The sequence below is a fragment of the Thamnophis sirtalis genome, unplaced genomic scaffold (genome assembly GCF_051295495.1).
Source record: "Thamnophis sirtalis isolate CommonGarterSnake01/CBP01778 unplaced genomic scaffold, rThaSir2_p1.2 scaffold_1, whole genome shotgun sequence".
Lineage (NCBI taxonomy): Eukaryota > Metazoa > Chordata > Lepidosauria > Squamata > Natricidae > Thamnophis > Thamnophis sirtalis.
In genome coordinates, this window is record NW_028261381.1 from 172,362,452 (window position 1) to 172,389,395 (window position 26,944).

The window sequence follows — 26,944 nt, forward strand, 5'->3', positions numbered from 1 at the left end:
TAGCTATTCACCCCCTCTTTGTCCCTTCTTCTGCTTTGTGGCAACCCTGAAGCCGCCAAATTGGCCTCAGCCAGGTACATTTCAGGGTTGACAATCGTGTTACTAACTTAAGAACTGCAGTGATTCACTTAACGAATGTAATAAAATGGAGAATTTTCACTTAACAATGGCCTCACCAACAAAAAAATTAAGTTGTGGTTGTATGTCGTAGGTCCAGGTCTAAAGGGACACAGTGGCTAAGACGCTGAGCTTGTCGATCAGAAGCTCGGCAGTTCAGCGGTTCGAATTCCTAACATAGTGTAACGGAGTAAGCTCCCGTTACTTGTCCCAACCTAGCAGTTTGAAAGCGCGTAAAAAATGCAAGTAGAAAAATAAGAACCGCCTTTGGTGGGAAGGTAACAGCGTTCCGTGTGCCTTTGGCATTTAGTCATGTCGGCCACATGACCACGGAGACGTCTTCGGACAGGCTGGCTCTTTGGCTATAAAACAGAGATGAGCACCGCCCCCTAGAGTCGGAAACGACTAGCACATATGTGCGATGGGAACCTGATCAAGTCAAGGACTATCTGTAACTAGAGTCACCCATCCATTCCTCCTTTGGATAATTCCCTCGTTTCCTTTCCCATATAAAGGTGTTTTGGTTACAGTCTCACGTCCCTGATAATAAATCATTATGAGGTATTGCCACTCTTCTCTGTTCCGTGAAGAATTTGATCTCTTTTGAGATTTATGGATTTGTTTGATATTATGATCGCTTTGATATATAGAGCAACAATCTTATTATTTTCTTTACAAGTAGAGTGAAGTTCAATTGATGTTGAGGCTGTGGGTCCCCTTGTATTTCTTCTTCTTCGTGTCAACAGTGTGGAAATTGGTTGCCATTGCCATCTCCAACCATTTTTTTCAGCGCTCTAGAATACAGCTAGTCCTCAACTTATGACCACAATGGAGCCCACGTTTTCTATCGTTAAGTGAGTTTTGCCCCATTTTAGACCTTTCTTGACGCAGTTGTGCTGGCGTGAGTCAGCCATCGTGCAAAATAATTTGGGTGCAATTCAGAGGTGGCCTCCTACCGGTTCAGCCCGGTTTGGCCGAACTGGTAGTGTCATGTCTGCGTGGGTTTGCAGAAATGGCAGTGACCCAGGCTGGCCACACCCCCGAACCAGTTCTCTGGTTGCTACCGCCATCTTTTTTTTTTTTTTAGTTCTGCGCATGCACAGAACAATTTCCATTCAACTGCACTTGTGCACGCAATGCACATCCAGGACGCACACAAGTGAACTGGCTGAAACCCACTCCTGGCTCAATTGTGGTCATAAGTTGAGGACTACCTATAATTTGCAAGAGACACTGTTTTGGAGCACTTCTTTGTTAGTGACGTGGTCAAAATAGCGAATTGTCGAAAGCATTTTTGTTGGGAGACATCGAGTCTCTTCTTAATACAGGTAATCCACCACAAATTGAGCCCAAAGTTCCCGTTGCTAAGTCAGGCGGTTGTAGAATGAATTTTGCCCCGTTTGACCACCTTTCTTGCCTGAGTTGGTAAGTGAACCACTGCAGTTGTTAAGTGAGTAACACAGTTGTTAAGTGAACCTGGCTTCCCCACTGACTTTGCTTGTCAGAAAGTCGCAATAGGGGACCCCATGGCCCTGGGACACTGCAACCGTCATAAATACTTGCCAGTTGCCAAGCGCCTGAATTTTGATCATCTGACTGAAGATATTGCAATGAAAAATGTGAAAAAAAAGCGTGAAAAACGGTCACTAGTCACTTTTGTCAGTGTAACTTTGAACCCCCACTAAATGAACTATTGCAAGTCAAGGACTACTTATGCTTACTGACACCTTGTATTTCCTCATGGTCTCCCATCCAACCGTAATCCATTCCAGGACTTCGGTCGGCACACAATTTGGTCGTGACCGGAAGCAAGACTGACTGCACATGCGCGCGCACACACAAAGGAGGCACGGAAGGGGAAATCGCTGCGGCTGTGTTTGATTGCCACCTGAGGGTGTGTCCGTGAACAGTGTGAAACATTTAGCGCAGTGATGACTGACCTTTTTCTCTCCGTGTGCCAAAAGTGTGCATGCACGTGCAACAGCATGCGGGCGTGTGCCCACACCTATAATGCAATGCACGTGCAACCCCCCCACACACATGCGCGCACGAACCCCCACCAGAGCCCTGTCTTGGGCCTAGCAGGCCTCCCTGAAGCCTCCTGGGACCAAAAACGGAGCGGGGGGGGGGGTACAGGGCGCATCTCCAACATGCGCCCTGCACATGCACAGCAGAGATCTGAAAATCAGCTGGTCGGCAGGAGGAGCTGAACTGGGCAACGGCTTGTGTGCCCACAGAAAGGGCTCCATGTGCCAACTGTGGCATGCGTGCCATAGTTTCAACATCACGGATTTAGCGGGTTTTTTTGGTTGGCACCCGCTTTGGTCGTGGTCAGAACCGTTCATGACCATATGTCCCACTGTATGACTAGGCCTAACTCTTGCTTAGCTTGTAACCCCAGATAAGGTCAGCTGGTTAGTTGCTGCCACCTATTAAGACATACCTTTAATTTGAGTACAAGCAGTCCTCAACCTACGACCACAATTGACCCCCAAACTTTCTGTGCTTAAGTGACACATCTGGTTTTTTTTTTTTTTAAATTTATTTTTAGACATACAAGACCAACAACACATAAGATATAAAACTCTCATCAATTACATAACAGCATGTCGTTTGGTTACAAGCGTTTGTGCATCCGTATTTTCAATTACATATACGATCACTAAATTTCCATCAAATATAACTAAGTACCTCACTCTCATCGCACATCATGTATTCAGTTACAATTAATATTCCTTTTAAACAAACCTAATTCCCTTGCATCCTTAATTATCTGTTTAATAACAACAATATACCTTTACCTATGTCATTCTAGTTATTTTTACAGTGTGAATTTTCCAACTGTTTATGTTTATACATCACTACTTTCGATTATGCATAGTCCCGCCAATCATCCATCAAGTATACTTACGTTCATTGTTGTCCTTGTGCATCATACATTCAAGCACAAATGTTAATCCTTCATTTTTAAACAGTGTTCTAAATATTCACTTCATATAATAATACAATGGCAGAGTTGGAAGGGACTTTGGAGGTCTTCTAGTCCAATCCCCTGCCTAGGCAGGAAACCCTATACCGTTTCAGACAAATGGCTATCCAACATCTTCTTAAAAAGACTTCCAGTGTTGGGGCATTCACAACTTCTGGAGGCAACTTCTGTTCCACTGATTAATTGTTCTCACTGCCAGGAAATTCCTCCTTAGTTCTAAGTTGCTTCTCTCCTTGATTAGTTTCCACCCATTGCTTCTTGTTCTACCCTCAGGTGCCTTAGAGAATAGTTTGACTCCCTCTTCTTTGTGGCAGCCACTGAGATTTTGGAAGACTGCTATCATGTATCCCCTAGTCCTCCTTTTCATTAAACCAGACATACCCAGTTCTTGCAACCGTTCTTCATATGTTTTAGTCTCCAGTCCCCTAATCCTCTTTCTTGCTCTTCTCTGCACTCTTTCTAGAGTCTCCACATCTTTTCTACATCGTGGTGACCAAAACTGAACGCAGTATTCCAAGTGTGGCCTCACCAAGGCATTATAAAGTGGTATTAACACTTCATGTGATACATGTACCAATCTTTCATTACTTCCTTATTAAACTGTTTAACAACAAAATATCTTTATAATATACATCACTACTTACAACTATGCATAATATCACCAATCATCTACCAAATATACATAGGTTCATTATTATCCTTATCCTTCATTTTAAGTGACACATCTGTTAAGTGAGTTTTGCCGCATTTTATTATCTTTCTTGCCTCGGTTGTTAAGTGAACCACCATGGTTCATACGTTAGGAACTCGGTTGTTAGATGAATCTGGCTTCCCCCTTTGCAGGAGGTCGTCGTGACCTCGGGGCACACCAACCGTCATAAATACGAACTAATTGCATTTAGTGGCCGTGGCCATGTGATCAAAATTCAGGTGCTTGGCAACTGACTCATATTTATGACGGTCGCTGTGTCCCGAGGTCACGTGATCCCCTTTTACGACCTCCTGACAAGCTAAGTCAAGGGGGGAAGGCAGATTCACTTAACAACTGAGGCACGACCACGGGGATGCTGCAAAGGTCGTAAATCTGAAAAACGGTCATAAATCACTTTTTTCAGCGCCATTGCAACTTTGTGAACAGTCGGTAAGCGAACTGTTGTAAGTCAAGGACTCCCTGTATACGATCAGCTGGGATTTCAGGTGGTGGTGTTGTGTAGGAGAACTTTGAATTCCCTTGATCCTTATCTATCCCCAATTTGCTTTGGCCGTTATTAGGTCAGATTCTTGTAGAGAGTGTTAGCATGCAATAAACCTCCATTCATTTGAACAGCTCTGGCTCCGGATTGCTTTTACGCTCGACAATAACTGAACCAGCTTTTAAAATTCTTTTTGGCACCAATCTGGAAAGGTTATTTGAAAAAGATTTCTAGGAATTGGCATCCAAATTCTTTGTTTCTGGGCATCTGCTTCCTTTGCTGCCATTCAAAAGAAATTTGAAAGCAAAATTTATAGGCGTACAGGCAGTCCTCGACTTACGACCACAGTTGAGCCCCCACATTTCTGAGGCTAAGCGAGAACCTTGTCCAAGTGAGCTTTGCCCCATCTTACGACCTTTCTTGCCTCAGTCATTAAGCGAATTGCTGCAGTTGATTAGTCAACCAGTTGTTAAGCGAATCTGGCTTCCCCGTTGACTTTGCTTGTCGGAAGGTCGCAAAAGGGGATCACGGGACCCCCCAGGACACTGCAAATATGAGTCAGTTGCCAAGCGTCTGGATTTTGATCACGTGACCACGGGGGTGCCGCAAAGGTCATAACCGTAAAAATGGTTGTAAGTCTTATGTTTTCAGTGGCGTTGTAAATTTGAATGGTCACTTAATGAACTGTTGTAAATTAAGGACTACCTGTATGTCTGTTAAACCACTAGTGGAGGATTTTGAATTGTCCCTCAAGTGGCTCTGTTCTGCATTCCTGGCATTTAGTAGATTCTTTCCCCCAAGCCAGGGGTCAGCAAACTTAAACACTCGAAGAGCCATTTGGACCCGTTTCCCACAGAAAAGAAAACACCGGGAGCCACAAAGCTCCTAACCGGAAGCCCCCTGTTCAATTCTGGAGCTGACCGGAAGTTCAGTTCCCCCACCATAGAGTCTCCTCCTAGCGCGCCGTCCTTTTTCCTCTACCTGTCATAACCAAAAGCCCTATCAATGGCGGAGACAACTGGAAAACCCTCCCCTTGCCGTAGAGTCTTCTCCTGGCGCACTGTGCTTCTCTCCCCCCCCCACCGGAAGCTCCTCTCAAAATTGTGGCACCGACCGGTAACGGAGCCGCAGCAGAGGGAGGAAAGAGCCACATGCGGCTCCAGAGCTGCAGTTTGCTGACCCCTGCCCCAAGTCATCAAGCCATCTCTAATGAGGACAGATCCACAATTTACTAATAAGCCCGTGGGGATAACGCATTACAACACATATGCTCCTGCCTAGAGGTTGAAGCAGGGGTGAAATGCTACCAGTTCGGGCCAGTTCGGCCGAACCGGTAGCAAAATATACTAAAAAAAAGTTTTTAAAAAAAACATTCCGACAATCACACATCGCACAGCTGATCTTCGGAACTTTTTAAAAAACTTTTTAAGCATTTTTTTTACTATAGGTTCTCTGGAAATGTGGGGGTGAGGGGATCTGTTTTTGCTCCCAGCAGGCTTTCCTGAAGCCTGCTTGGCCAAAAGGGGGGGAGGTGCTGAGAAAGCCAGAGAGAGAAACAGAGAGAAAGAAAGAAGGGAGAAAGAAAGAAAAAGAAAGGTAGGGAGGAAGGGAAAAAGGAGAGGAAGGAAGGACTACAAACCAGGCATTAGACGCAGCTTCAAAGGATAATCCAGGGCTGGAAGGGGCCTGGAGGTCATCTAGTCCAACCCTGCTCCAGCCAGACATTGTTAAAGTGAGCTTCTGTCTTTTGATCCCCCAGTTACATGACTGCATAGCCACGCCCACCCAGTCACATGACCCACCACCACCAAGCCACGCCCACAGAAGCAGTAGTAAAAAAATTAGATTTCACCACTGGGTTGAAGGCATCTTCCTCACAGGATTTTCCTAGAAGACCATGAGCTTGGGTAGTCCTCAACTTACGTTCATTTAGTAACCGTTCAAAGTTACAGCAGCGCTGAAAAAAAAGTGATTTATGACCATTTTTTACACTCTACATTTTTGTCCGTGGCAGCAACCTCATTCTCATGTGATCAAAGTTCAGACATTTGGGCAGCTGGTTCATATTTATGACGGTTTCTGGATCCCGAGGTCACGGGATCCCCCCTTTGCAACCTTCTGACCAGTAAAGTCAAGGGGGAAGCCAGACTCACTTAACAACCGTGTGGCTATTTTAACAGCTGTGGCAAAACAAGGTTGTAAAACGGGGGCAAATCTCATTTGACAAATGTCTCATTTATCAACAGAAGTGTTGGGCTCAATTGGGGTCGTAAGACGAGGACGAGTATCCTGCCTTTATTACATCTATGTGTAACTCAAGGCAGCCAAACACCTTCCTCCTTCTGTTTTCCCCACAACAGAAATCCTGCGAGGTGGGTTGGGCTGAGAAAGATTAACTTGTCCAAATAAATACATTGCACCACAGTTCCTATCATCCCAGCTGCTGGGTTGCTGAGAATGATGGTAGTTCTAGTTAAGGGGTGTCAGAATCTATTTCATTGAGGGCCGCATCATGGTTGTGTGTGTGTGTGTGTGTGTGTGTTCCAGCGGAACTCTGGAACACCTCGAGCAATTTCAACCAAATTTGGTACACAGATGACTTACTCTCTGGAAACAAATACTGTGTGGGGTAAGACATCCCCAAACACTGCTCAGGGTGTGCCTTCTGTTAAGATACAGCCTGTTGTGCCTTTAAATGGCTTCTACTGTACTGCTGTAAAATGGCTTCTACCGTACAGCGCAGTGGAGTTGCCATTGTAACGGCTTCACAGTACTCCACAAGGGGGCTCCCTCTGGTAAGGGGGGAAATCCAACATTAGAAATTATGTCTGGTCTGGACATTTTCTCCCTATAAATAAATACCCAGGCAACACACCAGGTTATCAGCTAGTAATAAATATGAATTGTGAAATAACTTCTTTTCTTTTTCCTTCAAAGGCCTCGATTGGGAGGCAAAGCCCAAGGATCGTGTCTTATCCTGCGCATAACTTATGTTCTGGGCGATCCAATCTTCATACCACGGCAGGTAAGGGGACCTTCCAGTCTCAAGACCGGTCTTTTTGACTGATTGTTGTTCATTAATTTTGCATTATGATTGTTCATTAATATTCCTCCTGATACTGCTTTGGTTCTCCATCTTTGCAACCAACTTGCTGTGCATCCACCAAAAGAATACCAAAACACTCAGAAAGCCAGTTTTGTGATGTCCGACCCATTGCGACCCCATGGACAACGTTCCTCCAGGCCTTCCTGTCCTCTACCATCCCCTGGAGTCCATTTAAGCTCACGCCTGCTGCTTCAGTGACTCCATCCAGCCTCCTCATTCTCTGTCGTCCCCTTCTTTTGCCCTCCATCTTCCCCAGCATTAGGCTCTTCTCCAGGGAGTCCTCCCTTCTCATTAGGTGGCCAAAGTCTTTGAGTTTCCTCTTCAGGATCTGGCCTTCTAAAGAGCAGTCAGGATTGATCTCCAATAGGACTGATCGGTTGGATGGCCTTGCAGTCCATGGGACTCAAAGCAGGAGTCTTCTCCAGCACCATAATTCAAAGGCCTCCATTCTTTGACCCTCAGCCTTTCTTATGATCCAATCTTCACAGCCATCCATTGCAACTGGGAAAACCAGAGCCTTAACTATACACACTTTTGTTGGCAGGGTGATGTCTCTGCTTTTGCAGTATGCTATCTACATTTGCCATAGCTTTCCTCCCCAGGAGCAAACTTCTTAATTTCTTGGCTGCAGTCCCCATCTGTGGTTATCTTGGAGCCCAGCTATAAATTTTGTAAATAATAAAGTTCAGTTCTAGAGTGGCTAACGGTAGCCGTTTCTTCCCTTCCATCCACACAGTGGTGTCTATGGGCTCAGCTGACCACCGATTCAACCTGGCTGAGATCCTGTCCCAGAACTACGGAGTACAGGAAAAAACGGAGGAGGCCGACGAGGAACCAGACCACAGAGAGGAGAAAGCGAAGCCTTTGGAAGAGATAGAGAAGAGTTTCAATGCCGCCCAGGTAAGGGGCTTGGAGGTCTATCCTTGTGTCTTCTTTGCTTACCCAGGGAAGGTCTATGGAGATTCTCAGTCATCCATAATTCGTAATTTAATGAGTTTATGTGCTGCCCAATCCCATAGGACTCCGGGCGGCTTACAAATACGAGATAAAATAAAATAACAAATAGGGGAGAAATGAAAACAGATTAAAAAACACAACATACATTCGGCTTAGCTGGGGGCTGGACCTGTTTCATAGATCAACAGCCCCAGGCCTGCCAGAACAGCCAGGTTTTGGTGGCTTTTTGGAAGGCCGCAAGAGTGGGAAGGGTCTGGATCTCTGCGGGCAGATCGTCCCAGAGAGCCCGAGCAGCTACAGAAAAGGCTCTCCCCCAGGAGGTCACCAGCCGGCATTGTCCGGTCGACGGCACCCGGAGGAGGCTTAGCCTGTGGGTTCTTATCGGCCGTTGGGAGGTGTATAGCAGGAGGCGGTCTCTCAGATATCCATGCCATGGTTGTCCCAAAGGTGTTTTTTTTCAAGCGGCAACTGGACTTCCTTGGGGTTTTTTTGGTTTTTTTTGAAGACATTTCGCTTCTCCTCCAAGAAGCTTCTTCAGCTCTGACTGGATGGTGGGGAACGGAAGGATTTATATTCCTTGCAGACAAATGTGTCAACTCAGAAGCGAACTTGCAGACAGCTTTTAATTTGCATTCTTTTTAGAGAGTTGTTAAGGCTACTTAGAGGTTTGTCTGTGTCCTCAGGGTCACCTGAGTGGTGCAAATGGTTCCTGTAGTCTGCACTGAAGCAGGACCGTTGCCGCATCCCCCTCCCCCCCCCCATGGTCACGTGATCAAAATCCAGACGCTTGGCGACTCATAGTGATGACGGTGGCAGTGTCCTGACAGGCGAAGTCAATGGGGGAAGCTGGATTCATTTAACAGTCACGATAACTAACTTAACAACTGCAGTGATTCACTTATCAACCGTGGAAAAGAAAGGTTGGGAAATGGTGGCAAAATTCACTTAACAAATGGTCCGCTTAGCAACGGAAATGTTGGGCTCAGTTGCGGTCATCAGTTGAAGACTGCCTGTAGTCTGGCCTCTGCTATTTTCCTCCATGAGCAACTCCAGAGAAGGCCACCTCTTTATTCCCTTTTCTCTTTAGCCAGGGGATTCCAGCACTACAGCAATAGCACTAGCACTTAGGCTTAGATATACCACTTCACAAGCTTCACAGCCCTCTCTGAGCAGTTTAGAGAGTCAGGCAATTGCCCCCCAACAATCTGGGTCCGCATTTTACCCACCTCGGAAGGAGGGAAGGCTGAGTCAACCTTGAGCCTGGTGAGATTCGAACCGCCAAACTGCAGCCAGCCGGCAGTCAGCAAAAGTAGCCTGCAGTACTGCACCCTGACCACTGCGCCACCATGGCTCACAGGGTTGCCAAGTAGCAATAGCAATAGCAGTTAGACTTATATACCGCTTCATAGGGCTTTCAGCCCTCTCTAAGCGGTTTACAGAGTCAGCTTATTTCCCCCCAACAACAATCCGGGTCCTCATTTCACCCACCTCGGAAGGATGGAAGGCTGAGTCAACCTTGAGCCGGTGAGATTAGAACCGCTGAACTGCAGATAACAGTCAGCTGAAGTGGCCTGCAGTGCTGCACCCTAACCACTGCGCCACCTCGGCTCTTGTTCGAAAGATGGTCATGTGACTGCAGGGAGGGCAGTAAGCCATGGGGTACCACAAGGTTCCCGTCTTAGACCCAGTGTCAGGGTTCCAAGCAATGCTCCCAACCAATTCGGGACTCTGAGGCCTAGGCTTCCTCAAAAATCCTGTTTATTTGGGGTACATCATATCGGCGCGGTCAAATGTAAAACCAAGACTGAATAATTCCCGCGTTTTTCGTATCATTAAAGAATAGATACCGTCCACACACACCACCACCTTTGTGTCACAGGTCCCGTTAGCCAACCAAGCAGGTGATGAACTTCTCAGCACTCCCTGTTCTGACCGAGGCTTCCCCAGCAGCACGAAGCCGACTCCTCGGCCCGATAAACCCCTTTTATTTAATTGACAGTGAATTCCTCTTCAGCCAAGTCTTTCCTCTCCCACCGTCTTTCAAGGTAGTCCACAATTACCGACCTTTATCAGGCTTGGATAGTGGCCAGGCCGAGATCTTTCAGACGCCCGCAGTACTTGGCAAGAATGCAGGAATGAACGAATTGTCTCCTGCAAACTCCACTCCCCTGTCGCTCCTCTTTTATTTCCTCTGGGAGGGGCCATTCATCGCCCACCTGTGGCCTCACTCCCAAGTCAACCCCTGTTCTTTAGCTGTTCCCTTCGACTGGCCACTCTGCGCATGCACGCACTGGGAATAGGCTCCAGCTGTTCGTCTGCCTCACTGATGTCCGACTCTGAAGGCAGCTGATAACTCAGACGGCTCTGGCCCCCTCTCTGCCTCCGACACAGAGCCCTCATCAGAGCCTTCCCCAGACTCCAGGACTGGCCCATGTTCCTCCCCAACCTCCTCACTGTCTGAATCTGCTGCCAGCTCTGCTGGCAGGTCACAACAACTCCTTCCTGCTGTTGCTAGGGCACTGTTGATCTGACCTTGGTTTTCAGGAGCCTTATTTTTGTTATGTCTGGCACATTGGAGGAAGGCATCTCACATTCCATGAATCCCCCCTTCCCTCCCTAAGTATGGCAACTAAGAAACGAAACAAGAAAAATATGGCTTCAGCTAGAGTCATTTACAGAGTTGACACCCAGTACATTTCAATATCTTCTTCATAAATGACTCAGATGAGGGAATAGAAGGGGAACTTACTAAATTTGCAGATGATACCAAGCTGGCAGGAAGAGCCAATATCCCAGGCTCAAGATCCAGATGGATCTTGACAGACTGGAACCCTGGGCCCTATCTAACAAAATGAAATCCAATGTAGAGAAAAGTAAAGTATTACACTCAGGCAAGAAAAACCAAAAGTACACATATAAACTGGGTGAAACCAGGATTAATAGCAGTGACTGGGAGAGGGATCTCGGAGTGGACAACCAGCTAAATATGAGTTAGCAGTGTGCAGCGGCAGCCAAAAAAAGTCAATGCAATCCTAAATTGCATTAACAGAGGGATACAATCAAGATCAAGTGAGGTACTAATGCCACTATAGAAAGCCCTAATAAAACCACACCTACAGTACTGTATCCAGTTTTGGTCACCACACTATAAAAAAGATGTTCAGACCAGGGGTGGGTTTCAACCAGTTCACGACGGTCCCTGCGATCCAGTTGGTTGCCGAACCCGGAAGTAAGTAACTTCCGGGAACGGCGAAGGCCCGCCCGCGCCCGCTCCTTACCCGGTTTTGCCGAATTCTGCGCTTCCACGCATGCGCAGGACGCATACAGTGCCTGCGCGATCCTCCAGGAGCAGCTGGAGCATCGCACAGACGCTAGTACGCATGCATGCACCGCGCGCGTGCGCGAGGACGCCGCCGGCCTCGTTCCAACCGAACCGGTTGGAACGGGGCGAGAAACCCACCCCTGGTTCAGACTCTAGAGAAAGTGCAGAGAAGAGCAACTAAGGTGATTAGGGGATCGGAGGCTCAAACATACGAAGAATGGTTGCAGGAACTGGGCATGGCTAGTCTAGTGAAGATAAGAACCAGGGGAGACATGGTAGCAGTCTTCCAATATTTGAGGGGCTGCCACAGAGAGGAGGGGGTCAAGCTATTCTCCAAAGCACCTGAAGGCCAAACAAGGAACAACGGTTGGAAACTGATCAGGGAGAGATTCAACCTGGAAATAAGGAGAAATTTTCTGACAGTGAAAAAAATCAACCCATGGAACGGAAGTGGCCTTCGGAAGTTGCGGGAGCTTCATCACTGGAGGCTTTCAGGAAGAGACTGGACTGCCATCTGTCAGAAATGGTGTAGGGTCTCCTGCTTGGGTGGGTGGGGGGAAGGTTGGACTAGATGACCTACAAGATCCCTTCCAACTCTGTTATTCTGTTAAGATTTCTGTTAAGGGAGAGGGGCAGAAGTCAGAACTTTGGAACCGCATCATAAATACCTTGGGAAGGTCTGTAAGAACTTTAAACGATTGCTGCACTGCCAGTCATAACTCGAGAACTAGCTCTGTGCGACCACAACTGAGCCCACAATTTTGTTGCGGAGCGAGACAGTCCTTCAATGAATTTTGCCCCATTGTACAACTTTTCTTGCCACCGTTGTTAAGTGAATCCCTGCGGTTAAGTTGCTAACACAAATCCGTATGTGTATCCGGCTTCCGTATTGACTTTGCTTGTCAGAAGGTCACAAAAGGGGATCACGACCCCAGGACAAAAATACTTGCCAGTTGCCAAAGCCGTGACCCGTCAAAAGCGCGGAGGACAAAATCGCGCTCGACGAAAGCGCGCATGTGATGTCATCACAGCGCGACGGAAAAAATTAAAAATTGAAATAAAATTAAAATTAAAGCAAGCCGATTCACATAAAGGTAAGGGTTAGGTTAAGGGTTAGGGTTAGGGTTAGGTTAAGGGTTAGGGTCAGGTTTAGAGCGTTAGCGTTAGGTTTAGCGTTAGGTTAAGGGTTAGCGTTAGGTTTTTCGTTACGTTAACGGTTAGGTTTAGGGTTAGATTTAGGGTTAGGTTAAGGGATAGGTTTAGGGTTAGGTTTGGGGGGGTTAGGGGAAGGTTTTAGCTTTATTTTTACATTTTTCGATCACAGCGCGATGTTTTCGTCGCGCTGTGATGACGTCAAATGCGCGCTTTTGTCGAGCGCGATTTTGTCCTCCGCGATTTTGTGGTGGAACCGCCAAAGCGCTTGAAGTTTTGATCATGTGACCATGGAGATACTGCAACGGCCAAAAGCGTGAAAAAATGGTCATAAGTCACTTTTGTTAGTGTTATTGTAACTTTGAACCATCACTAAATGAAGTATTTTATGTCGAGGACTACTTGTGCTCACTGATGCCTTGTATTTCTCCACAGTCTCCCATCCATGTATGACTAGGCCTAACTCTTGCTTAGCTTGTAACCCCAGATAAGGTCAGCTGGGTATCTGCTACCAGCTGCTAAGACATTCCCTTGGTTGGGCATCTTCTATAATTTGTTGTCAGGGTTCCAAGTAAGACCCCCAATGAAAGAAGACTCCAAGACTTGAGCTTCCTCAAAGTTCCACTTCATTAGAGATGTCATCTTGGCACATCTGGGAAAACCCGAAACTGAAAGCTTCCAGGTTCTCCCCACCCAAATGAAAGTCCCAGTCCCTGCCCAGCACCCCCATGTCCATCACATGGCCCTCAGGCACCGTCCAAAACTGGAGATGCCTCCCAGTCACATCCCTCAAGGTGCAGGGCAAGATGTCCTTGACTCTCTGAGAAAGGAATGTTATTTTGACTATAAAGCTCCCACACTCCATACAATCCCGCCTCCCATTTTCCCACAGCAATCAATGAGGCAGGCCTGAAGGCCTAATGCAAAAGATGGCTTCCAGGTCGGACCCTCACTTAATAAAAAACACTTTCTTAGCAAAATAAATTTGGTGGCTCTAAGTCGAAGACTACTAGAGAGAGAGGGAGAGGAAGAAAAGAAGGAAGGAAGGAAGGAAAAGGAAAGAAAGAAAGAAAGAAAGAAAGAAAGAAAGAAAGAAAGAAAGAAAGAAAGAAGGGTGGAAAGAAAGAAGGGTGGAAAGAAGGACAGATATAAATACATACACACACAAATATATATACACATACATATATATCATAGGTAGGTAGGCGGGGAGAGAGAGAAAGAGAGATCCTCTGTGAGTTCAAGTCCCTGCCCAGCACCCACATGTCCATCACGTTGTCCAATCAAGCACCATCCAAAACTGGAAATACCTCCCAGTCACACCCCTCAAGGTACAAGGCGAGATGTCCTTAACTCTTTGACTATAAATCTCCCACGCTCCATACAATCCCGCCTCCCATTTTCCCACAGCAATCAATGTGGCAGGCCTGAAGGCCTAATGCAAAAGATGGCTTCCAGATCTGACCCTCACTTAACAACAAACACTTTCTTAGCAAAATAAATTTTGGGCTCAATTGTGGCCCTAAGTCGAAGACTACTAGAGAGGGAGAGAGAGAGGAAGGAAGAAGGAAAGAAGGAAAAAGGAAAGAAAGAAAGGAAGGAAGGAAGGAACGACAGAGGGTGGAAAGAAGGACGGATATAAATACACACACACACACAAACACACACACATACATACATATACACATCATAGGTAGGTAGGCGGAGAGAGGGAGGGAGGGAGAGAGAGAGGGGGAGAGAGATAGAGAGAGAGAGTCCCTGCCCAGCACCCACATGTCCATCACATTGTCCAATCAAGCACCATCCAAAACTGGAATTACCTCCCAGTCACACCCCTCAAGGTGCAGGGCGAAATGTCCTTGACTCTCTGAGAAAGGAATGCTATTTAGACTATATATCTCCCACATTCCATACAATCCCCCCCTCCCATTTTTCCCCAGCATGAAATATGGCAGGCCTGAAAGCCCAAATTAAAAGATGACTTCTGGGTCTGACACAAGCAGTCCTCGGCCTACACGCCACAATTGAGCCCAGACTTTCTGTCACTAAATGAATGGTTGTAACTCAAGGACCACCCCCTACGCCCCTATATATTGCGCTGCTCGATTTTTCAACTTCCCCATTGCCAGAACTGAATCAGTATCACTCCTGTTTTGCCACTCAGAACAGTGAGATGCCCTTTGAAGAGCTGCTGGCACTGTATGGCTACGAGGCTTCGGACGCCATCTCTGAGCAGGAGAGCGAGAGCAACGATGCCACGCCCAATCTTCCAGACATGACCCTGGATAAGGTAGGGGGTGATGATCCGAACTGCCTTGTCCGGTGGGGTGCCCAGGTTGAGGTGTTATGTGTTAGGATTTGATTCTCCTGGATATTATTTGGTTATGTCGGTTCTGTCCCGTTTTATTGCTTTTACAAATAACTCAAATGGCAAGACTGTCCTCCTCCTATTTCCCCCACCACAACAACCCCGTGAAGCAAGTGGGAATGAGAGAGAGAGTGACTGGCCCACTGTCACCCAGCTGGCTTTCCTGGCTAAGGTGGGACTAGAACTCACTGTCTCCTGGTGATTTGTGCAAAGTCTCCCAGCTGGCTTTCATGGCTAAGGTGGGACTAGAACTCACTGTCTCCTGGTGGTTGGCCCAAAGTCACCCAGCTGGCTTTCCCGGCTAAGGTGGGACTAGAACTCACTGTCTCCTGGTGATTTGTGCAAAGTCTCCCAGCTGGCTTTCCTGGCTAAGGTGGGACTAGAACTCACTGTCTCCTGGTGATTTGTGCAAAGTCACCCAGCCGGCTTCCATGGCTAAGGTGGAACTAGAACTCACTGTCTCCTGGTGGTTGGCCCAAAGTCACCCAGCCGGCTTTCCTGGCTAAGGTGGGACTAGAACTCACTGTCTCCTGGTGATTTGTGCAAAGTCACCCAGCCGGCTTCCATGGCTAAGGTGGAACTAGAACTCACTGTCTCCTGGTGTTTGGCCCAAAGTCACCCAGTTGCCTTTCATGGCTAGAATGGGACTAGAATTTACAGTCTCCAGCTTCTAACTGACTCTCTGACTCTCTTTTCCTTAATATTCATCCTAAATGTAACCTCAACACAATTGCTGTGTGTTCACATGGCATGCAATGCCCAAAGTAGTAAACCATAGTGTGGCTTGACATCCTAGCTGCTTCCCCCCAATACCCCGAACTGCCAATTACTTTAAAGCCAATTTGAGCTTAGGCTAGCACGTTGGTCCAACCCACCAACACCTCCCTTCCAGGGTCATCTTTCTGTCGTTGACCTTCCTGAGTCTATCGCTTCTTTGTTAAAGGGAAGGACAAGCAGATATTTTTTTCCAGTTATTTCATAAAGAGGAGATCTTTCTCGCGGATTGCTCGCTGCTCCTTGCTCCCCGGAGATGCCAAGAAAAAAACTGGGATTTGCTGCACTCAGAAGCCGGTCCTCCCACAAGGAAGAGGAGTCTCTACTTTTTGTAGGCGAGGCTTACATATTCCTTAATAATTTTGAATAACTTGCAGACTCAAGCAAAAAAAAGAAGCCTGTACTTTACTATTATTATTATTTAAGATTTAATCTTCAATTCGGTTCACAGTCTGGGACTGGTAAAAACTTAACAGTTCAAGTCCTAACTGAAGAGCTGTTAAAGTAACTGACTATACAGGCAGTTCTGAGTAAGATGGGTTTTTTATTTATTTTTTTGCAAAGCCAGGATATTCAGGTATGATAAATTCAAAATTTCCATGTATCTAGGCTGCCCTTTGGGTATTGCTCCTAAGACTCTTGTTACTGTCGTACAACCGTTGATTTCTTCCTCTGCAATTGCTCAATTTCAATTATTATTGTTGTCGTTTCTGTTGTTGTTGTTGATCATCGCACAGTCTGTTCAGTCTGGGTTTGGCATTTGTGTCTACCTGTTGAGACCTTACCAAGGACCTGGGATAGGCAGATGTTTGACGGTGTTACAGATACCGTCGCAGGATGGAAGCTGTTAAAGTAAAGCCGCCTTCTGCAATTGACTGGTGGCAGATTTGTTGGTGCTTATGGCGCTGTAGTGCTCCAGTTGTTTTGGGGCTGCACCCAAGGCGCCTGTTACTATTGGCATTACCCTTGCTTGCCTTTCGCCACAATTGTTCTATTTCTCTTTGTAGGTCTTTGTATTTCGTTATCTTCTCTAGTTCTTTCTCTTCTACTCTGCTGTCTCCAGGCACTGCTGTACGTCCACGACCCAAACTTTTTGGTCTTTCTTATCGACAATTGTTAAGACTGTTAAGGTGTTATGTGGCTGGTGGCCTGTCTGTTTGAATTCTAAAGTCATAGGACAATTTTAACTTCTTCGTTTTCGATGACTTTCTCTGTTTTATGGTCCCACCAGTTCTTGCCGGCGGGCAAATGATATATCTTGCAAATCTTCCAAAGCACCATTGCTACTACTTTGTCATGCCACTGCTTGTAGTCGGTCTGTGCGATCTCCTTGTAGCGGCTCACCAGGTGGGTCCATTGTTTCTGCAGCTCCTTTGCAATAGGTGGCACTTACTGTCTGTTGCTGACTGTCTGTTGCTGTCTTCTCAATTCCGGCTTTCTAAGCGTTTGTCCTTAAGGCTTGGTCTTCTGCAGCCAGAATTATTCCCTCGGTCTGTCAGGGTTCCAAATAGCATCTGAAAGTAAATCAGAGTCCGAGGCACCCATCCAGATCCAGTCACATACAGAGACAAAGGATGACCTTGGCTTTCTAGAAAGAATTTTGTTATGGCTACAGAGCATCTCACTTCTTGCAATCCCCCCCCTCCCATTTTCCCACAATGGAAAATGCATCGTAGAATAATAGAAAGTGTGGGCAGGCCAAAGATCCACAAGAAAAGATGGCTGCAGGCCTGAGACAGTCCTAATGCACTGGCCATGTAGCGCTTTGTCTACCCATGCCTCCATTCTGTTCTTCATTTGGTCTTCCTTGTAGGCCAGTCTGGTCTCTCCAGTAGTCAGTAAATATTAGTTATCAGTATATAAAAAGGGTTTTTTTTGGTTACATAATAATAAATTCTTTTGTCAACAGGGTATTGTCTGGATCCCCCCTTTAACGTTTCCACAAACACATAATTCATTCTACATTATTTCCCATTTTAGCTATATCACTTTTCTTCTTGTGTTTCCCAATCTCTAATTTTTTTAATGATTTTTTTAAAAAAACAAACTTTTACAAATATTTACTTCCCTCCCCCCCAAACCCCCCCAAGCTCCCCCCCCCCCCCGGACTTCCCAGAACCAATACAGGGTATAAATCTTTAACAAAAACATTCTAAAATAAGCTTAAAAAGAAAAAAAAATTGATAACATCTTTCACTCGAGCTTTAACTCCTCCTTGCTAGGCTAGCTCTAAACAATTTATATCATTCCTGGTTTCTTTAGTCATAAGCTATCTGAAGTTTCTTAGTCCCGTATTTATTTTGAGTATAATCAATCCATCTTTTCCACTCCAGTTTATATCTCTCATTTGAGTGATCCTTGAGATATGCTGATATTTTAGTCATCTCTGCTAAGTTTGTTACTTTCAATGTCCATTCTTGAATAGTAGGCAGATCTTCCTTCTTCCAGTATTGCGCCACCGACAGTCTAGCTGCGGTTATTAAATGCAAAATGAGGTTAGTCTCTATAATATTAGTTATTAGTAGGGTTCATAGCACAGTCATCCAGATGTTCAAATTGGATTTCACATTTTTATCCACCTATCGAGTCCTTCCCAAGGACCTGAGAGAGGCCAATGTGGATATTTGATGGTCTTAAAAGGTATTGTCGCAGGATGTCAGTTGTTCTGAGTCAAGCTGCCTTTTGCAATTGATTGGTGGAGATTTTATCAATGCCAATGGTGTTCAAATGCTGCTCCAGGTGTTTTGGGATGGTCCCCGAGACGCCTATCGCTATTGGTGTCAGGCCTGCATTTATATTCCTTTTTAGAATTTTGGCCTGCCACACTTTCTCTAATTTCATTATGCTGTTTCTTTAAGTATAGTCAATGGGAGGGGGGAATAGAAGGAGTAGGATTTTGGAATGTATTGTTTTTCATTCTTTACTAGAAGCAAGGTCATCCTTTGTCTCCACACCAGTACACCTGACCAGAAGAAGCTGGGCATGGACGCCAGCGTGGAAGAAGGAGATTGGACCATGTGATGGACTGTGGGTGTGGGGACAAGATCATGAACTTTTAACTGGGTGGGATTCTGATGTAACTTCCAGAGTTGGAATCCCCACAGCTGTGTGCCAACATGCCTGTTTTATTAAATTGGAACTTTAAGCATAGTTTTGCCTTCGACTCTGATTTAATTCTACATGGTATTTGGAATGTTGACAATTGGTTCTACCTTTGCTTTCCTTTGCCACAGTCGCCCTGCTTCTATTTCCAGGTCTTTGTGTTTTTTAATCCTCTCCAGTTGTCCTCTCCGGGCAATGCCACGTCCACTTTTCAAACTTTCTTATCAAAAGTTGATAAGCCTGGGATATTGTTGTGACAGGTGTCTGTCAGTCTTGAATTCTAAAGTCCCAGCGTACTTTAGCTTCTTCGTTTTCTATTTCTCTACTTTATGGTCCCACCACTTCTTGCTTGCAGGCAAATGGTATTTCTTGCAGATCTTCCAATGCACCATCATTGCTACTTTACACTGCTGTTGTTTGTAGTTAGTTATTATCATTCACGGTTATGTGCTAGATTTAGATTTATTATTACGCACTAAATCTCTCGCAGCTGATAAAATACAGTGACTACTACGTTTTGTGTCTAATGTATATGCATATTTATCCTTAGGGGATGACTACAGTATTATTATTTATCTCTTTTATTATTTTTACCTCCCTCTTTTATTGGCTGTACATTTTAGTATTATTGTTATATTCTGTATAAAACCAAATGCTTCTTTACCAGAGACAAATTCTTTGTGTGTCTAACCACACTTGGACAAATAAACAAAGTATAAGTATATAACTATTTAGATCAGTGTTTTGCAATCTTGGCAACTTTAGGATGCGTGCAGTTTTATACCCAGAAATCCACAGCCAACCGTGCTGTGGTCCACACGAATCTCTGGAGATTCTCAATCATCCAGATCATAGTTATCTCAAAATGTTGTGACGTGCCAACAGAGCTGGCAGCAGAGTCGGACAGTGAGGAGGTTGGGGAGGAACATGGGCCACTCCTGGAGTCTGGGAAAAGCTCTGACGAGGGCTCTGCGTCGGAAGCAGAGGCTGGGCTGAGGCCCTCTGGCAGTGACCAGGCGCCTTTAGAGCTAGACAGCAGTGAGGCAGAAGAACAGCTGGAGCCTGTTCCCAGTGTGCGCATGCGCAGAGCTGCCAGAAGAAAAGAACAATTCAGGAAACAGTTGACTTGGGAATAAAGTCACAGGTGGACAGTGATTGGCCCCTCCCATAGGAAATAAAAGAGGAGCGAAAGGGGACTGTGCTTTTGCAGGAAACAATTTGTTTGTTTCAGGAGTGTGAAGATCTGTCCGTGAATCTCAGAGACTCTGTGCCCAGCCTTTCCTTGCACAGCACTTCATTTGGACAATATTTATATGGCAGCTTTCCAAGATAGATAAGGTCTGTGGTCATAAATATTCCTTTGAAAGACTGTTTGCCAGGCCTTGCTGAATGTGAATGAGAGGGATTCACATTCGTTTAATAAAAGGGGTTTTCTCGGGATCAGGACTCTGTGTTTTTTGGGGAAGCCTACGTCAGAACACAGAAGTGCTTTTTCAAAAGATAACTGGACTGTGATTTTTTTTTCCTCTTAAGGAAGAAAATAAAATAAAGATGTTTCTCATCCAACTCACGTCCACATGTCTTAAAGTTGCCAAGATTGAGAAACACAGGTTTAGGGACTGGCCAACTGCAGAATAATTCAGGGTGGCTTACACCTAGAAACAAAAAATATTACAAAGAAGAACGTACGTATCCAAATGACCACATGCTATACATCATAGTAAACGAATAACTGGGGTCCACCACCAGCCTACTCCAAGGATTGGGAAAACACCCCAATTTTTAAAGATCTTAGGGTGGGCGCTATAAAGATTTCTGAGGAAATACTCCAGAATGCAGGTGCTACCAATAGCAACAGCACTTAGACTTTATATATCGCTTCACAATGCTTTACAGCCCTCTCTAAGCCGTTTACAGTGTCATCCTATTGCCCCCACCTCATTTTACCAATTTAGGAAGGATGGAGGGCTGAGTCAGCCAGTGAGGATCAAACTGCTGGCAGTGGGCAGAATCTGCCTACAATATTGCATTCTAACCACTGCCATGTCCTCACGGCTCCTGCCATTGCTTAGAAGGCATGGTTTAATTAAGGAGGTTTTTTGTCACGTGTATTTACCCTCCCTTTCCATCAGAGGTTCAGGAGAGCCAAAACAAGCCTAAATGTTGTCAAGACACAAATTTTGTTTTTTTTTAAACTTTTTATTAACAAACATGTAAAATACACACACACAAAACTTAAACGTATACCACATTTACCCAATACAATACGAACAGGAGCTTCCTGTTCTTTCTAATAGCAATTATCAATCGATACCACTCACCTTATAGTATTTCCCCTTCTATTGTATTTCATTTGGATTTCACCATTCTTAACCCTCTTATTTTACTCATAACTATTATTTTTTGAGTTTTGTTATATTCCTTCATTGATTCTTGTTTCTTTCCTCCATCCACCTCTACCATTTATCCCATATCTGGTAGAATTCTGATTCTTCTTTCCCCTGGATTTCTTTAGTTAGTTTGTCCATTTCAGCACAATCCATAACCTTTCTTATTATTTCATCTTTGCTTGAAATTAATTTGTTTTTCTATTTCTGGGCAAAGGCAATCCTTGCCGCCATAATTATATGTAGTATTAAATACTGGATTTCTTTTTTTTGTATTTCGCAGACATTATTCCTAATAAAAAAATTTCAGGTTTCCATTCTATTTTAACCCCTGTTATTGCCTCCAGCCAATTTTTGATCCTTTTCCAAAAAAATTTAGCCTCCTCACAGGTCCACCATAAATGTGTCATAAAAGACACAAATTTTGGTTGCATTAAAATAATAAGATAGCCGTTGACAAAGTCTTTTTTTTTCATTTGGTTTTTTTAATTAAACATGCAAAATTTAGTGATTACATAAACAGTGCATTGTCTGGGTACAGTTAATTTTAGAAAATAGTAAAGATAATAATACCAACAATAATACTGGTAATAATCAGATGATAATAATAATAATAATAATAGTTCTGATAAATGGGGAACTCATCAAATTTGCAGATGACACCAAGTTGGCAAGGAATAGCCAACACTCCAGAAGACAGGCTTAAGATACAGAAGGATCTTGACCAACATGAACATTGGGCACTATCTAATAAAATGAAATTCAATGGTGAAAAGAGTAAGGTTCTACATTTAGGCAAGAAAAACAAAATGCACAGGTACAGTATAGGTGGTACCTGGCTCAATAGTAGTAACTGTGAGAGGGATCTTGGACTCCTAATGCCAACCATTTAAATATGAGCCAGCCGTGTGCAGCAGCTGCCAAAAAAGCCAACATAGTCCTAGGCTACATAAACAGAGGGATAGAATCAAGATCGCATGAAGTGTTCTTACCACTTTATAAGGCCTTGGTAAGGCCACACTTGGAATACGGCATCCAGTTTTGGTCGCCACGATGTAGAAAAGATGTGGAGACTCTAGAAAGAGTGCAGAGAAGAGCAACAAAGATGATTAGAGGACTGGAAGCTAAAACATATGAAGAACGGTTGCAGGAATTGGGTCTGTCTAGTTTAATGAAAAGAAGGACTAGGGGAGACAGGATAGCAGTCTTCCAATATCTCAGGGGCTGCCACAAAGAAGAGGGAGTCAAGCTATTCTCCAAGGCACCTGAGGGTAGAACAAGAAGCAATGGGTGGAAACTAATCAAGGAGAGAAGCAACCTAGAAATAAGGAGAAATTTCCTGACAGTGAGAACAATTAATCAGTGGAACAACTTGCCTCCAGAAGTTGTGAATGCTCCAACACTGGAAGTCTTTAAGAAGATGTTGGATAGCCATTTGTCTGAAACGGTATAGGGTTTCCTGCCTAGACGGGGTTGAAGACCTCCAAGGTCCCTTCCAACTGCTATTGTATTGTATTGTATTGTATAGTTGCTTGTCTGTTTTGATGAACCTTCCCTATCTAATTAATCATTCTCTTATGCTTTTGGATTTCTAACTTCTGTTTCTGTTAGTTAGCCATTGATAAAACAAAACCCATGTTAAAAAGGATTCCCTTTCATCTTTCTCCTTGATTTTAAGTCTCATCAACCCAATTTTGGACTCTACATAGTTTTTGTCTTTTTTTAAAAAAAAAATCTCCTCTTTTTCTGATTGTTGAATGAAGGAGCAGATCGCCAAGGATCTACTTTCTGGAGAAGAGGAGGAGGAGACGCAGTCTTCGGCAGATGACCTGACGCCTTCGGTCACTTCTCATGATGCATCAGACCTTTTCCCCAATCAGAGCGGCTGTAAGTTTGATTAAGAGCGTCTCTTAGACCTCCGGAGGTGGGCAAATGGAAAGATGGAGCAGTTCAGCTCTTTGTGGTACGTCAGGCTGCAGATTGGCAGCTGCAGCACCACGACAAAGAGATTTTGTATTTGTATTTGTATTTTATTATTTGTATGCCGCCCTTCTCCAGGAGGACTCAGGGCGGCGAACAATTCAAGGGGGGAAAGAAGGGGAACATAAAAAGACAAAATACAAATAATAAAAGTAGACAACAGTCGCACAACCATACATGTCGAGAGGGGAGGGAACTCATCAACCCCAGGCCTGTCGGCAAAGCCAGGTTTTGACGGCTTTCCGGAAGGCCTGGAGAGAGGTGAGGGTCCGAATCCCTGCGGGGAGTTCCTTCCAGAGGGCCGGAGCTGCCACAGAGAAGGCCCTCCCCCGGGTAATAGCCAGGTGGCATTGGCTGGTAGATGGCACCCGGAGGAGGCCAACCCTGTGAGATCTAATGGGTCTGTGGGAGGTAATTGGCAGCCAGCACGCTTCTTCACACAGGCCATCCTTGATTTGCAGCCATTCGTTTAGCGACTGTTCGAAGTCAGAGCAAGCCCTGCAAAAATAAAAGTGATTGACAACCAGTCATCACATTTACATCGCTTGCAGCATCCCCATGGCCATGTGATCAAAATTTGGGCGCTGGCAACCAGTGTGTATTTATGATAGTTATCCCCAAAGGTGCTTTTTCAGAAGGCTTCTGGACTTCTCTTGTTTTTTTTCTTTTGAAGAGGTTTCCCTTCTCATCCAAGAAGCGTCTTCAGCTCTGACTGGATGGTGGGGAATGGAAGGGTTTATACTCCTTTCAGACAGCTGGTCATTTGCATCCTTTTTAGAGAGCCACTTGGAGGTTTATCGGTGTCCTCGGTGTCATCCGAGTGGGGCAAATGGTTACGAAGCCTTCTTGACAGCAGGATGTTTTCTGCCCCGTGTCCCTTCCCGGTTAAAGTCAGGCGCAGGCTTGTTGAGGATGAGCCTGTGTTGGCTGCATCTCAAACTGAAGCGCAAATGGTGCCTGAATTCTGCAATTTTTCTGGAAATCCGTTAATGCCTCCTCACCATTTGAAGGGTGTTCATCCCAAAGTGCATAGGCCTAGCACCTTTGGGACAACCTGGAGATTTTTAAGAAGAGACTAGACAGTCCCTTGTCTGAAATGATATAGTTCTGTGATGGCGAACCTATGTCACATGTGCCACAGGTGGCACACAGAGCCATTTGTCAGGACACACAAGGTGTTGCCCTGTCAGCTGGCCAGCGTGCATGCATGCGCGTGCTGGCCAGCTGACTTCGGCCTTCTTTTGAGGCCATTTTTCGCCCTCCGTCGAGCCAGAAGTTCGGGAACGGACTTCCAGTTTGCTCGTAGGGCCAGTTTTAGCCCTCCGGAGCCTTCAGGAGGCTTCCCTGAAGGCTCCGGAGGGCAAGAAACAACCCTACGAGCAAACCGGGAGCTCCAGTTTGTCCGCTTTTAGCCCTCTGGAGCATTCAGGGAAGCCCCCTGAAGGCCGCTGAAGGCTCCGGAGGACTAAAAACAGCCCTACGGACAAACTGGTTTGCTCGTAGGGTCATTTCTTGCCCTCTGGGGCCTTTAGGGAAGCCTCCCGAAGGCTCCGGAGGGCTAAAACTGGCCCTACGAGCAAACAGGAAGTCTGTACAGTTTGCCCGTAGGGCCGTTTTTTTGCGCTCCAGAGGCTTCAGAGAAGCTCCTGAAGCCTCTGGAGGACCTCCGGGGGGGGGAACAGGGGGGGAGCGCTGGTTGTTTGTGCATGCGCTGGGGTTGTACGCATAGCATTATGGGTATGGTACGCCCGCACACGACCCCCCCCCCTGCACTCCCCACGCTTTTGGCACACGAGCCAAAAAAAAGGTTTGCCATCACTGATATAGGTTCTCCTGCTTGAGCAGGGGGCTGGACTGGAAGACCTCCAAGGCGCCTTCCAGCTTCTATTCTATTCCATTCTATTTCCTATTCCCATTCCCATTCCCTAGTCTAGTCTAGTCTATTTCCTATTCTATGCTATGCTATTCCCTATTGCTATTGCTATTCCTATCCCCAGTCCATTCAATTTCCTATTCCATTCTATCCCTGAACTGGATGACTGAGAATTTCCATAGACATTTGTGACGGTTTCAGGATCCCGGGAGACACGTGATCCACTAATTGCAACTTCCCCTGCTGGCTTCCTTCAAGCAAAGTCAGTGGGAGAAGTTGGATTAGCTTAATGATTCGCTTGTGATTCACTTAACAACTGCAGTAATTCAGTAAGTTGTTGTGGCGTAACTGGGTTAAGGTCATAAAATTGGTCATAAAATCAGCTTTGCTTTGCTTAGCAACAGAAATTTTGTGGTTCGTAGGTCGGGGACTACCCATACTGGCCTTATTCATACAACCTACTTAACAGGCTCAAAGATTGTTCCAGTTGTCCTCGACTTACAACAGTTCATTTAGTGACCGTTCAAAGTTGTAACATCCCCATGGTCACATGAGCAAAATTCAGAGGCTTGGCAACTGCCTCGTATTTATGACGCTTGCAGTATCCCGGGGTCGGGTGATCATCCTTTGCGACCTTCTAACAAGCAAAGTGAACGGGAAAGCCAGATTCACTTAACAACCAGGTTACTCACTTATCAACTGCAGTGATTCATTTAACAATTGTGGCAAGACAAGTTGCAAAACTGTCTCAACAACAGAAAGACATTCCAAAGATCTTCTCTGATCTTCTTCATCCATCTTACTCAGTGTCTTGTTCTTTTTGTTTCCTTCATTCAAGTCTCACTGCTGTATTTTTCTAACCCACCCAATATCTAAGTGGCTGCCACAAAGAAGAGGAAGTCAGCCTATTTTCCAAAGCAGGGATCTCCAACCTTTTGGACCTCCGGGACCACTAAATTCATAATTTTAAATCCCGCGAACCACTAATATGATCTGCCTAATGATAAAGCCACACTTGGAATACGGCATTCAGTTTTGGTCACCACGATGTAGAAAAGATGTGGAGACTCTAGAAAGAGTGCAGAGAAGAGCAACAAAGAGGATTAGGGGACTGGAGGCTAAAACACATGAAGAACGGTTTCAGGAACTGGGTATGTCTAGTTTAATAGAAAGAAGGACTAGGGGAGACATGATAGCAGTCTTCCAATATCTCAGGGGCTGCCACAAAGAAGAGGGAGTCAAACTATTCTCCAAAGCACCAGAGAGTAGAACAAGAAGCAATGGGTGGAAACTAATCAAGGAGAGAAGCAACTTAGAACTGAGGAGGAATTTCTTGACAGTGAGAACAATTAATTAGTGAAACAAATTGCCTCCAGAAGTTGTGAATGCCCCAACACTGGAAGTCTTTAAGAAGATGTTGGATAGCCATTTGTCTGAAATGGTATAAGATTTCTCGGCTAGGCAGGGGGTTGGACTAGAAGACCTCCAAGGTCCTTTCCAACTCTGCTATTGTATTGTATTGTATTGTATGACTGGCTGGGTGAGTGTGGCTAGATGGTCATATGACTGGGTAGGCGTGGCCAACTCAATGTCACTCAGTCAAGGGGCGCCTCATCAGCCTCAA

At 45.4% G+C, this 26,944-nt stretch overlaps 1 protein-coding gene across 2 annotated transcripts in view; it reads left to right on the forward strand.

Annotated features, from left to right (window-relative positions):
- MIER2 (MIER family member 2) overlaps nucleotides 1-26,944 on the forward strand; it is a 73,902-nt gene that overhangs the window by 14,751 nt on the left and 32,207 nt on the right. Inside the window, exons 2-5 of one of the 2 annotated variants that reach the window (XM_087703310.1) lie at nucleotides 7,237-7,324; nucleotides 8,142-8,305; nucleotides 15,001-15,126; nucleotides 23,231-23,354. In XM_087703310.1, coding sequence (XP_087559436.1) covers nucleotides 7,237-7,324; nucleotides 8,142-8,305; nucleotides 15,001-15,126; nucleotides 23,231-23,354 — 502 coding nt within the window. Of the gene's footprint in view, nucleotides 1-6,970; nucleotides 7,325-8,141; nucleotides 8,306-15,000; nucleotides 15,127-23,230; nucleotides 23,355-26,944 lie in introns of those variants that run through there. The other variant, XM_087703309.1, reaches the window with a different exon arrangement.